The following is a 13,591-nucleotide window of genomic DNA, read 5'->3' on the forward strand; positions in this document are numbered from 1 at the left end:
CCCGACATCACTCTCGCCGATACATTATGCACTTTCGATCCGTATAGTAGCTAGTCGCGCACAAACGCGTGCAGTGGTGGAGTGCGCTACACAACCGCTGATTATACTTCGCCAAGGTGATTAACCGTTCGTTCCCCGAGAAACGGAGAAGTTCGACGTGCCTATCAACGCGGCTGGCGCAACTCGGGGCGTAACTACTGCCTTGAGAGATGTTACAGCTCCTTACGCGAAATCGCGCTCTCGTAGCACTTATGAAGATTTCTCCACACATAAAATAAATCTGCAGACCGTGATGCAACTTCAACGAGTTCGCAGGCTTCGCTGAAAGTGTTCGGGAAATTGCATCTGTCAGAAACTAATCAAATGAACTGACGCTTTCTAGTTAATTCTCAGTAGTAGACTTTATATCGGTATACGAAACTAAATTAAGCGTAGAACGGAAAAGATTATCGCACGTGTGTTTCATGTCTTTTCACGTCTTTAAATCTTATCGTAGGGAAAAAGAATCGGAGCGACCTCGCAGATCCGTGATTCTATTTCGATGTAAGTCCGTGTGTGTGTCGTATGGGAATTATTATAAAATCATATCACGTCGGTGAGAAATAATCCTTCGGAAGCTAAAAAAACTGGGATTTATGTGGTAGTTTAGCACACGATGACGTCGTAAAACTGCACGGGCATGCGTACGTGTTGTTCTGACAAAGTGGGAAAGGAAACAGCAGCCCTGCCGGACGCGGCTTGAGTCTCCTCCATACATCGGACGGCATTGTCTCTCGGGAAATATACGATTTTAGATCCGCCTTCTGTTTCCGAGAAATTTACTTCTTCCGTGCTCCCTCCAGCCACCCGCGATCACGTCCCATCACGCTCGATTACGCGGCAGGGAGACACCTTATCGCAACTTATTGCTGCGTGAAGCGGAATAGATTTATAAAGCTATACTTTCTCAGATTTTTATAATAGTTTTCATACCTTGGCAGACACTCTCGGAAGATACCACTCCTATTGTTTTACTCTAACGTTTTCGATCGTAGCGGGTTTGACCCCGAAATGGATTGGATTGATAGAGCGTATAACGTCATTGATCCAACTTGGGTTGGTTCAAACCCGCTACGGTCAAAAACGGTCATGACACTCTTTTTATTCAGAGGGCCGCAAAATCGTGCCTCGATAGAAATGATGATCGAAACGATTCTACTTCATTCTCCCCTTCGTATCTTTTTATACCTTCGGTCTATTTCCTCTTCAACGCCCTCTTAAATAATATCCAACCGAGAATATCGTGTCGCCGTTCGGCTTTTATCGGAATCTCCGTGGACGAACGTGATTTCCACGCATCCCTCGGGAGTTATGGGAGCGGCGCAAACCGACTTACAAAACGTCGACATGAATAATGCAGACGCCAGGTCGTCCCTCGTATTTATGTCCAGCGCCTACCGCGATAAACCTAAGCTCTTTCAGCTATCCATCAATGAGCTTAAACCCTGGTGCGTTACATTGCGAAATTACATGCTTCACGTCGACGTATGTCTCGCCGCGATAAAACATGTCAACTCTCCCTCTTTCGCTCGAGTGCTTCTTTGCTTGATTTAATCTCGAGATAAATGCGACTGTATTACGCACCCCTGAGGAACGAGATCGCGCGACCTTTGCGCAACTCGCCGCACGTCGACGTGAAAAATAGGTTTGGGGCGGCGTAGGCAGCATCTAGCGAGCGCCTATTTGTGCCTCCTTTCGTGGTAGGCAAATGATCCCAAACTCGGTGGCGAGGGTACGATCTCGCGGCGAGCGACAGGGGCGCGTGCGCGCAGCTGCGCAGATTTCACGTCCCTCAAGATCAAGAGGATCGACTGTGTACTGGAGAAGGACCGGTACTCGGTAGCAGAGCCCCCAGACACGAATTCGTATCTCCGGCACATTTGACAATACACCACTCGTAGCCGCGCACTGATTGCCAATCTACCTCTCTCGGTTCGCGCGGAAACGTGTCGGCCGGATGGATTTGTCGGCTACGGAATCACGGGGATGCAGTTGCGACCTTTCTGGGACGATGTAATTTCGAATCTGGGATAGAGGAAGACGTTTTTATCGCGGCGGTTTTAATCGCGAATGATGATCGAAATCACCAATCGCCTTTCGAACGTTACACGGATCGTTGCGATAAAAACAAGTAGAAATCTGAAAAAGATTTCACTTCAGAACTTGATTTTGCGATCCCTTTGGTTGAATTTTTGCTCGGAAAGAAAACGGAAGGTTTTTTTTATTCTCTCTTGAAATCGAATAAAAAATTGATCGATAAAAATCCTCGCCACCATTGTTTACTTTAGCTCGTCGATTAGTCATCGAGATTAAATTTTTGATTCATTACTTCGCATTTAGTTTGATTGAAATAATAATTAGCGCCGTTGCAGCGGCTGTGATTTTCATGCGCATAAGTAGAACAATCGATGCGCGATAAAGCCGTACCGTGTGGAGTGAGGTTTGCCTGTACAGGCGATTTCATATTTACTCCTTATCTCGTCGCGCGTTTATCATACTGCTGATCTTAATTAAGCGTAATTATCACCAGCTTTGTCGTTTGTCAAAGTTTCGGCGAATCTTGATAGCACAACGACATATGCTCGCTTCTTGCTCGGACGCCTTCGCGGAATTAACAGCATTAGCTATAAACACGATTCTGCTAATTAGCAAAATAATTAGTCGCATTTAGTCAACAGATCAAAGTGAAAGATATAGAAGTAGGATAAAGCAACGGCCATAAAATGTACCCCGAGCGGGGAAAACATCTCGGAGCAATTTATTAATTAGCATCTTAAACGTTTCAGTCTGACCCCTCTATACATAAAATATTCCTTTGTCCTAATTGAGGTTTTCACTCTTCGCACTTAAAGCTGTGGTGGCGCGGCGAGTATTCCTCAAATTATGGCCACGACAACTGCGCTGTGCAAATCCGGATGAGCATCCGTGGGATTTCATGCTCTACCGATCGAACCTTAAGATCGGATGTGATATCGTCAAGGTCGTTGGAACGAAGCCCACGTTGCTCTTTCCCTCTTTCCCCTTGAATGCTGATCCGCCTTTAGATTTCCCAGATCGAAATCCCCGAGATTAGTATCCATTTCCCCCGGGCATGGCGCGGTACCTTGGTGAGGTCTACTCCACGATAGGATTTATTCCGAATAGCGTCGCTAGCGAGCGAGCGAATGCAGCACACGAATGCGAAATAGTCCCTTCTCCGAGATCTGGTTCGCCTTATTATTCCATTGCGACGGCTAACATCGCTACCTCCATGTTAATTCGCCGCATAATGTGCCGACGATGCGGCGACGCTAGGTGAGTTATAAAGGACGAGTTTTAAAGACGCGTCATCGCGATAATTCGGACATTTCACGCGTTCGCGACGTATTGTATTTTAGCAAAAGAATATACATTTCCGTATATTCTCCGCATTGCGCTTTTTTTCCCTCCGTCTCCGTGATCGCATGTAAACCGGCACCACCGTGACACACGCGAGACATTTTTCTGAACACGTTCTTTCAGGGGTAAGTACGAGATCTCATTCGCTGGTGAAGAGATTCGACGGGATTTACACGGGGCCTTACTTCGACTCGAACACTCCAACGAATATCACGGCGCAGTTGGGCACTCATGCTTACCTACCGTGCAAAGTGCGGCAGCTTGGTAACAAATCAGTAAGTTATTTGATATCATATAATCCCATGCAGAACAACAAGTCACGATAACGTCAAAATGATATTAAAACGAATCGGAAATGATTAAGAAATGACTTTTAATGATCATTTTGGAGTCATTTTGACATCATTTTGATACTATAATGACTTGTTGTTCAGCTTAAAATAAGTCTGTTTTTATTCCTGCTACACGGAGAAAATTTTATATTTAAAATTACTATAATGTGGTAGTAGCTGCGGACATCATGTAAATTGTAAGTTTAAATGCTATAGTTATTTTTTTTAAAGCAACGTAATTTTTATACTTTTTTTCATAGTAAAAATTTTTTATTACAAAATCACAACTTGTTGAATAAAAATTAGTATTGTAAAGATAAGTAAAAAATATATACCTAGCAAATTTTGTTTGCGTACCATAGTAAAAATTAACAGTTTTCATGTTAGAATATGGCTTAAGCACTGGTTTAACAAAATAATAATTTTATTTATTATAATTATGTGATAAAATTAGTATTACCATAGTAAAAGTTATGTCGGAATCATGTTGTGACGGTCCATCGGAAATACTAGACATAATAAAGTGTAATTTGAAATTGTGTTAAAACTTAATATAAAATTTTCTCCGTGTAGGTTATACACTAGAATTCTCTTTCTTGCTCTTTCGCCAAATATCAAATATATACCTATCTCACTAAGTTCCAAAAGTGTACACTAGTTCGGCCGCAAAAAACAAATCTAATAACAAAGTTTCGGCATAAAAAGAGCCGTGAGCGCCAAAAATGAAGAGAAGCTCTTTTCTCGGTGAATGAGCGAATATAAACACGGAAAAAAAAATTAATCTTAATTACGTGAGACGCTCACGGCAATTTTTATATCTTATATTATAATTAATCCTCGAGTAAGGATGTTGTAATTTCATATATATCAATACGACTGTCATCGCGCTGTCGGTTTAATCTAATTTATTCTTGTCATAGTCTCTAGCATCTTTGATAGAAGTTGCCTTACGCGTTACGTGTATTGATTACAATTTGATTTATAAACGAGTATATTTGTCAAATAACATAATAATGGCCAAATTCCTGCGTGACAATTACAACAATTGATATATCCAATTTATATATCTCCATTTGATATAATGACAACGCTTAAAAAATGCAAGGAAAAATTGTTAAAACTAAGTCGAGGAGATAATTTCCTCGTTTTCAATCTCTCCTGAATATACTGAAAAGAAAAATTAGTTATCATAATTTAGCTCACAAGGGGAGGTCACGATGTATGGGTCACCGATTTCGATGCGCTTTGCCACAGATCTTCTTCCTCGAAAATAAACAGACCCATGTCGAGCCGTTTGTCTAGATACTCCCTCGGTTTCCAAAAAATCGGGGTCAAAGGGCCAAACTGATATGACGCAGTACGACTTATCATTCGTGGACAATCAGAATCAACCGACTTGTACCATTAAAGTAATACCACCGAAATGTACTCCCCTTTGCCAGCCGTGTGATGTATACTTTTTTCGGCAAGTAAAGAATTTCATCGCCAAAATTCAAAATAATTTGAATTCTTTGCGTAGAAATAAAGAATTACATGATCGAACAGATGCACTTAAAATCCACGCCTTGATTCATAATCAGATATTTGCACCGATTTTCCAGGATATATTCCTGTACGCGTGATATGCATCAAAATTAATTCCCGATAGGCGCGTCTTTAGCAATGTAAATCAAATTTGCTTCCCACAGTCACAGTTGCAGAAAAAATGTGAATGCGGTGAAATATTCTTCATATGTTGTACATGGTGCCAAACGGTATTGTGCTTCACATGTTTCTATGATAAGTTTCACCCGAACGTATGTGAGAGTGAAACTTATCATGTAATTGTACAAAATGTTGTAAACAAAACAAGATTATTTTGTAGCAGTTAATTCCATTAATTGTAAACAGTTCTATTGGAAACATTAAATACATTATACATTACATTTTATTTGTAATTATTAAAACAAGATTTATGTATTTTAAAATAAACAATAAAATATATAAATGTATTTCCTAAATATATAGTGATATTCCTGTGTATTTCCTAAATTGTATATACTGAAGAATTAAATAAATACCACGCATTTAATACCACACAAACATATAATCGTTAATAATTCGAAAAGTATAGGTTTGCGACCCTCAAATATGTTATTAAAAATTAATTAGTTTTTGAAGATCTATAGATCCCCACTGGTCCGAGATGGATCCGACGCTATGACCTTTGACCTCGATTTTTTCGAAACCGAGGGGGTATCTAGACAAACGGCTCGACATGGGTCTGTTTATTTTTGAGGAAGAAGATCCGTGTCAAAACGCATCAAAATCGGTGACCCACAACGCATCGTGGCCTCCTCTTGTCAGTTATGATAGTGATAGTTACTAAAGTGTTTTAATTAAATATTTGGTTAATATAATCGAGATATTTAATGACTATTACTAAATAGTTTAACTGAAATTTAGAAATTGTTTATAAAGCTAGATGATTATTACCAAATCGTATAGATAAATATAATCAAACGAATTGGCAAATGTAGTTAAATTGCTTACTTACTAATAAATACTGAATAATAATATGGTAGGTATTACTAAATTTATCATAAATATTAAATAATTGGTTTTTTAGTTATTTGATTTAATGAATATAACTAAATTGTTAGGTCATAATTATTGTATGATTTGATAATAATTATCTCGTTCGAATTTATTTCGTTCAAAATTATTAACAATTTGCTAATTACACTCAGAGAAAACGACATAAGGTATGTTTTTTTTAGCTGAACTTTTGCATAGTTTACCTTTTTTCTTTTCTTTCTAACGTGAAAAGAAAAAGAGGAAAAATGAAGTTCAGTTGAAAAGGATAGACTTACAATGTTAGCATTTATATAGATGACTACTTGTCCGAGCTTCAGTTATATAAACTTGGCTGTATAAAAAGCTCAACTAAATTTTACATGAGAAACGATACTATTAATTTAAGTGTAAGACAGTTCAGGAATATTCTGACGGTATTTATAAAATATTTTAGGCGCTTGTTTGCTTCAAATAATCTGATAACTATTATCAAATCAATTAATAAATCTTCGTATATAATTTGACCATAATTATCACACATTCGATTAATATTATTAAATAATTTGGTTTTTAGTACCTAAATTATTTAATTGTACCAACTAATCGTTAATTATTTTATTTTTATAAATATTTAATAATTATTATCAAATGATTACTATTATTACGTTTAATAATACTCATTAAATATTGCGCCAATACACACAAAATACAATTCATAGCTATTACTAGATTTCTTTCGCAGTATATTATTCCGTTATTCACACGCGACAAGTTAATCTACACGCATGCGTCCATTCGGCGTTATTTTATTATTAACGACGAACTACCGGATTACGATCAACGCATCAAAGCGACGTCCGGAGTTATGTCCGTTATCAATCATTCGTTTCACTAATGTCCTGGGAAAATCGCCGACCTTGGACAGCGATTATTTCTATCAAAAGTTCACAGATAATAAAAGGTCGTAACTAATATATTTCAATCGTTATCGCGTTCTATTTCCTCCATGTCGGATAACTGTCGGCGACAGATAGTCCACCCACGTGTCACGAGCTGTTAAATCGTCCTCCACGATCGGCATTCCCTTTTATCGAATCAATTCATCCCGTTAATAAAACGCCAATCTGCTAATGATTCGCGGTTTATTCCGCTTTCTTTCAATAAGTCTATTCGCGTTGCTTGTATTTTTTACACTCAACATCTTCTTTCTCTCTCTTTAACGTCAAAACACATATTGACCGGTATTCATAGTCCGCTCTTATTTTAAGACCGTTTTAAGTAATGTCTTAAGACGCTAATGCGACCCTCTGATTAGTTCGTGACACCTCAAGGCTGAACTTAAGACGATCTTGAATATAAGAACTGACTATGAGTACCGGTTTCGAATTGATTCGTGACATCTTAAGACTGTACTTAAGACGGTCTTAAATATAAGACTATGAGTTAGTTGATCGGCTATCGATCTCCTTTTAAGTGCAAAAATTTTGGGGGATTTCAAGCAACGCGAACAGATCTTTTCTCTGCCTCCCCACTCGTGAAATCGGTAACCGGTGCGCAGCGAAGGGGTGAGTTTGCGGAATGTCTACCGTCGTCGGGCGCGTAATAAAATTACCGTCGGCACGCGCGAGTCTCGAAGGCAGCCCCCATGTCTTTCGTTAACGAACTTTACCAAGGTGTACACGGGCGTACTCGTCGTACCCTGGATTGTACGGAATATCCGTCTGTCGCCGTTGGCACGTGGACGAGGACTAAGTATCCAGTAACACGCGACCCGCGCGTACTTGAGAGTCCCGCAACCGCCGTCGCCGCCGCCGCCGCCTCGATTCTTATCGACTGGCGAATTAAATGTATTCGTACCTCGCCTTCTTTCGACGCAGTAACGTGGTTCGCGGCACCATCTAGATTTCCGTCGGGCGCGCGCAAGCCGTCCGGTCGATGAACGATAAATTAACTGCGACGGGAATGGAAGATTGATCGTCCCCGGAATCGGAACGAATCGAATGTTCTCATTCTTACTTTTTTCCTGCTGTTTTTTTTTTTCCATCACCGTATCTCTCTTCTGTTTCTTATACTTGACAGAACTTTCTTTTTTTACACCCCTCAATTTCATCTGTCTCTTTCTCGAGTCTCTATCCGCCCAGTTGCGAATAATGGCGATAATCCCGGTGATTCTGACATCAAGCTAACGCGATTAAAAGGGACGGTAAATGGCGAAGGATAAATCTCTCAGATATATTAAGAAGGAAATTTCTAGAAGCGTTGTCATAGGAATAGACAGGAAATGGGGTCGATGAATCTCTATGCAAATTAATAAAATTTAAAACCGACGACTACGTGTAAGGGACTGTAAAAAGATCTCATGTGTGAGGAGAATTTAATGAATCGTTTAAGACGAACAGAAACAATTCACTCTGGTTAATCCGAAGGTCTCCTGGATCAGAAGAAGAGACTCGCATATCCTCTCGGTGGATAGAACCATGTTCATTCCGGACGAAAGGTTCCAAGCGATTTTCGGGGAGGCGGACACGTGGACGCTGCAGGTGAAATACGTCCAAGCGCGCGACGAAGGCGAGTACGAGTGCCAAATCTCGACCGACCCGAAGAAGAGTCACATCATCAAGCTCAACATCGTCGGTGAGCGTTGTGCGGAAGGCGATTACTCTCGAAATTTTTGAGAATGGAATTTTAATGAGTACTCTCTAAATATCCTTTGGAGTGATGAAATCTTACTCCAAAAGACCGAAAATTGAGCCAGTCTTGAAAAAAGAGTGAAAATATTTTTACTTTTAAACAGGAGTGGAATGAAGTCTGAAAAAAAAGAGTGAAATTCCATTCCTTGGAACGAATCTCACTCCAAAAGAATGGAATCTTACTCTAAAAGAATGAAAATCTTTCACTCTTGTTCAAGAATGAAACATTTCCATTCTTTCTTTTTTAAGACTGGCTTAATTTTCAAAGATTTAGAGAGTAGAATATCTACGAAAAGTCTACGAATAGAAATCGGATAAAACAATTTTAAGATATCTTTAAAAGTTCATTAAGAAACATCTTTGAGATATTTCGTAAAGAACTTTTTTTTTAAAAGATATGTTAAAGTTGTAAAATGCGTCGATTTTAGACATTGTACTCATTGAGGTCTCACTCTAAAGAATAAAAATTGAGCCAGTCTTGAAAAAGAGTGATTCAATTTGCAATCTTTAAGAATGAGATTTCACTCTTCAGAGTGAGATTCAGTCTAAAAATTTTAGAGAGTATATTAAGCCAATCATATATCGTTACAGTGCCAAAGATCGAGATCTTGGGGGACCGTGACATGTACGTGAAAACCGGAAGTACAGTCGCAATACGATGCGTAATAAAGCAGTCCCTCGAGGGCCCGTTCTACGTCTTCTGGTACCACGAGGGCGATCGCGTTCTAAATTATCAGCTGGGCAAGATCGACATTCAGACGAAGAGGATCGAGCAGGATACGGTGAGCAGCCTAGTGATCCACAACGCGAGAGGGGAGGACTCGGGTAACTATACTTGCAGCCCGAGTAACTTGGATAGCGCGAGTGTGCAGCTGCATGTGCTAAACGGTGAGTGCAACATTTTATCGCTTTGGGACAAAAGTTTGTAAAAAAAATTAAAACGCTGGGCAACAGTGTTTCAACTTTTCTCTTTCCCTGAACGTAAACTTTTGTGTTACATATGATTCACTGTTTACGAGATACTTTTTTCACACAGACTTTTAAAAAAAGCCTTGATAATTAACTCATGTAACAATAACATGAACTTTTACAAAAAAAGTACTTGATAATAACAATTATATAGCGATAATAAATACGATACGGATACGAGATTACAGTCTTCGTTGCAACGTGTCTAATCTCGTTTATCGTTATTTTATTAGATACATAAGTATACATGTATTCGATGATTTTTCTAGGGGAACACCCCGCGGCTATACAGAGGGGCATCAGTTCAGCACCAGGTGGCTGTCCCACTCTATGGTGGCTGGCAGGAGTGGTGACACTGTACTCGAGTCACGGCAGTCGTCTATTCGTCCTCGTTCTTCTGATCCTTATGGTTCTCTACTCGAAAAATCCATCTTACATTGCGACGGAACGATAATCAGGCAAGACCGCAAGGATGGTATACGCGTATAATCGATTATCTCCTGCTACGAGACCCCGGCTACCTCGAGAAAAGAGATCCTCGATGTTGCGGACCGATTTTCAGAGATCAAGGACAAAAAGGGCGAGGATGAAAGGATTAGGAAGATAGAGGGTAATATACGAGATAAAGAGAAAGAGAAAGATCGGAGGAAAGAATAATGATCCCGGAGAGAGGTAGTATGTTTTTTCTCCGTACGCGTGAAGTAAGAGTTAGAGGTTCATCTCGATTATCGAGACAGTGATCCGGCCGTTAGAAATTAGGAATTAGTTTATTATATGAATTCTTGTTAAATTGCTGCGAGAAGCTATACGTGCTGGAGAAGCTACGAAATTTTTGACGTTGTCGGAAATATAAATTAGGTCGAGCTTGAACAACGGGTAGTTCGTGAACGTCTTGAAAACTTTCAATTGAAAATCCGAGGCGAGAGCTGATCATTTTATTTATTCAAACTTATTACAATCTATTTACTTAGTCATGCCCATTAGAAATTTTATCCAAATAAAATAACGTTATTATGTTCTTATTATCGTTGCCGAATTATTATAACAAGATATTATTGAGTTTATTTTGTTTTTTTAAAGACGCATTTTTACATTTGTAGAATTGTTTCACGTATTTCCCGTTTGTTTAGCCCGACAAGGTAGAAAGTTACGAAATCTGAAAAAATGAACGCCCGAAAAACGATCACGATCGCGAGATCTTATCGCGAGGGCGTTGGGTGGTTTCGTAGCACCCATTACAGGAACAAGAAAGCGATAACGTGACGAGAAATTTATAGAAGGAAGAGAAACGATGGTAGAGAGGAGAGAGGAGAGGGCAAGAAAGAAAACGAGCGAAAGAGAAACATCGATGAGCGTCGACGTAGAGGAAGAACCGTCACGAGACTGGGGAAAAAGCAGAAAAACTTCGTCCGCGCCACTCGAATAGAATTGAAACTTGTTCGATGAATTTTCGAAATGCGATATAATTAATTATATTCGATAGCGACCGATTACAACAAAGCGTGTCTATACTTGACGTCTACCGCGTGATCTGGGATCGTCCTGAGACCGAGCGATCTCGGCCATCGTCTCATAGACGATTTGTCGATACGCGCGCCGAAAATAAAATAGAATCTTCTTTCAAATTTATCTGTCGGAGAGACTATTCCAGGATCGTATGAAAAAGCAGGCTTGACAAGATGGGGAAAGGAACAAGGATCAAAGTGACCCTATTAAGAAATAAAAATGTTATTGCTATTAATAACATGACGCTAGTACTCGAGGTAAAGAATTCATATCAAACACACGACAAAGTTTTGCCCATATCAAATCTCCCAGCCACGATATTTCTGATATTTCCAGCCAAATTTAAAACGAGTAGTTGGAATAAATTATTAAATTTATACAGAGAGAGAATTTTTATCCGGGCTCATCGATCGCGCGAGTGAGATAAAACGGGGGTATCATGTTGGAAATTATCATTGCCTCTATAAATACTTGACCGTTGTCAAAGGCGACAGGTGTCTCGAGACGATCCGCGATGAAAATTTTGGTAATTAAAGCGCATTGAGTATACACACGTTGATCAAAATATATCATACGTCCGTACATGCACAGGCTAAACTTACCGCGACGCGGGCCGTACAGACTGCCGCATTTTCCACTGACTGCTCCTTTACGCGTCGTCTCGCGACTTCGGAAATATCGCGTTTTTTTTTTTATAGAAAATCGAAGATTTTCCCTTTAGGAACGAAGAATAGAAAAATGAAATACTGCCGATACGCTCAAAAAAAAAAAAATTAAATACTGCCGATAAAGTCTCTTTTTAATCCTTGGGAGGTCCTCCCAAATATATCACAACCTTTTCTATATTACACGTTTATTCACGTTGGACGACGTTAAAGGAAAGGAGACATTTGTTTTATATAAAATTTACATAAACGTATTATTACGTAGGGTGACACGACAATTTCACGCGTATTCTAAATCGCATATTCAAATCCGCCTTCGATGAATTTCTTTCTCTTGTACGAGTCGTCAAACGTCTCATCATAGCAATAGGCGAGTACTTTCGACAAATACATTTTGATAACGCATATTTTCATAGCGGTTCTTTGGCCCGCGGCGTGTCGCCTCTGAGCATGATCGGTTGTATAATTTAGCGGATGAGCGTACGGCTTTCCGGTGGGCGCCTCGCGCGCCTCCCGCGAATTTGCTTTCTTCTCACAAATACTAGAGAGGAGGGGAGGGAATACTGTTTTTTATTTTATTATATATAAATATATATATAAATATATATATACAAACGAACAGAAATATATATATGTATATGTGTACGCGCGCAAATACGTTGCACATGGGTGTTGAATATTGAACAAGTTTCAGCTCGCTCGAACGAGGGGCGCATATAAAGTGACTAGAGCGTACGTTCTCGTTGAGAAAATTCTTGAGGAAATGCTTGAGAAATATCTAATGAGGAAGAGGCGAAGGAAGGAGAAAGGGAGAGAGAAAGAGAGACAGAGAGAGAGAGAGAGAGAGAGAGAGAGAGAGAGAAAGGGAGAGAAGAAAATATACCGTAAAAAACACGAGGACAGCGGCAGGAGACGAACGATTCGTTAGAATATCTACGATTCATGTGATTGTAAATAACGTAACATAGCGTATAAATAACGTAACGTTAATTAATGATATGCCGTACGTGTTACGCTAAAGAAACAAGAAAAAAATAAACTAAATAACGTTACTGTGTAATTTTTCGGATCGTAAAACGCGCATTGGAAATAAGTCTGGCCGCCCGTGCTAACCGGCTCGGGAATCATGCACGGTATCGGGAGGCAAGAGGAATTTCTTATGAGCCACCTACAATAAGCCATTTAACCACCTAGACTTGAAGTCTTAAGCCGTAGGAAATTGACCGATCACAATCGAATGGGAGAAAAATATAATCGACTGTGATTGGTTCGATTTTTTACAGCTTTGGGGGGTTTAAAGCTTAGATAATGGCTTATTGCAGAAGGCTTATTGTAGAAAGCCCATTACCGACAAGAAAGAGACGCCGCGCACACGTACATATACACGATGTTCCCAGAAATCGAAATCGTCTGACGAAATTTCCGTTTCGATGAACATTTTATCGCGGGGATAACT

General features: G+C 39.7%; 1 protein-coding gene across 1 annotated transcript in view; it reads left to right on the forward strand.

Annotated features, from left to right (window-relative positions):
* Window positions 1–12,726, forward strand: part of LOC108762598 (neurotrimin) — a 15,742-nt gene extending 3,016 nt beyond the window's left edge. Inside the window, exons 2-5 of the mRNA XM_018509668.1 lie at window positions 3,541–3,692; window positions 8,732–8,939; window positions 9,587–9,883; window positions 10,234–12,726. Coding sequence (XP_018365170.1) covers window positions 3,541–3,692; window positions 8,732–8,939; window positions 9,587–9,883; window positions 10,234–10,418 — 842 coding nt within the window. The 3' untranslated portion in view covers window positions 10,419–12,726. The remainder of the gene's footprint in view (window positions 1–3,540; window positions 3,693–8,731; window positions 8,940–9,586; window positions 9,884–10,233) is intronic.
* The last annotated feature ends 865 nt before the right edge of the window (window positions 12,727–13,591 follow it).

Source organism: Trachymyrmex cornetzi, unplaced genomic scaffold (assembly GCF_001594075.2).
Source record: "Trachymyrmex cornetzi isolate Tcor2-1 unplaced genomic scaffold, Tcor1.1 scaffold309, whole genome shotgun sequence".
Taxonomy (NCBI): domain Eukaryota; kingdom Metazoa; phylum Arthropoda; class Insecta; order Hymenoptera; family Formicidae; genus Trachymyrmex; species Trachymyrmex cornetzi.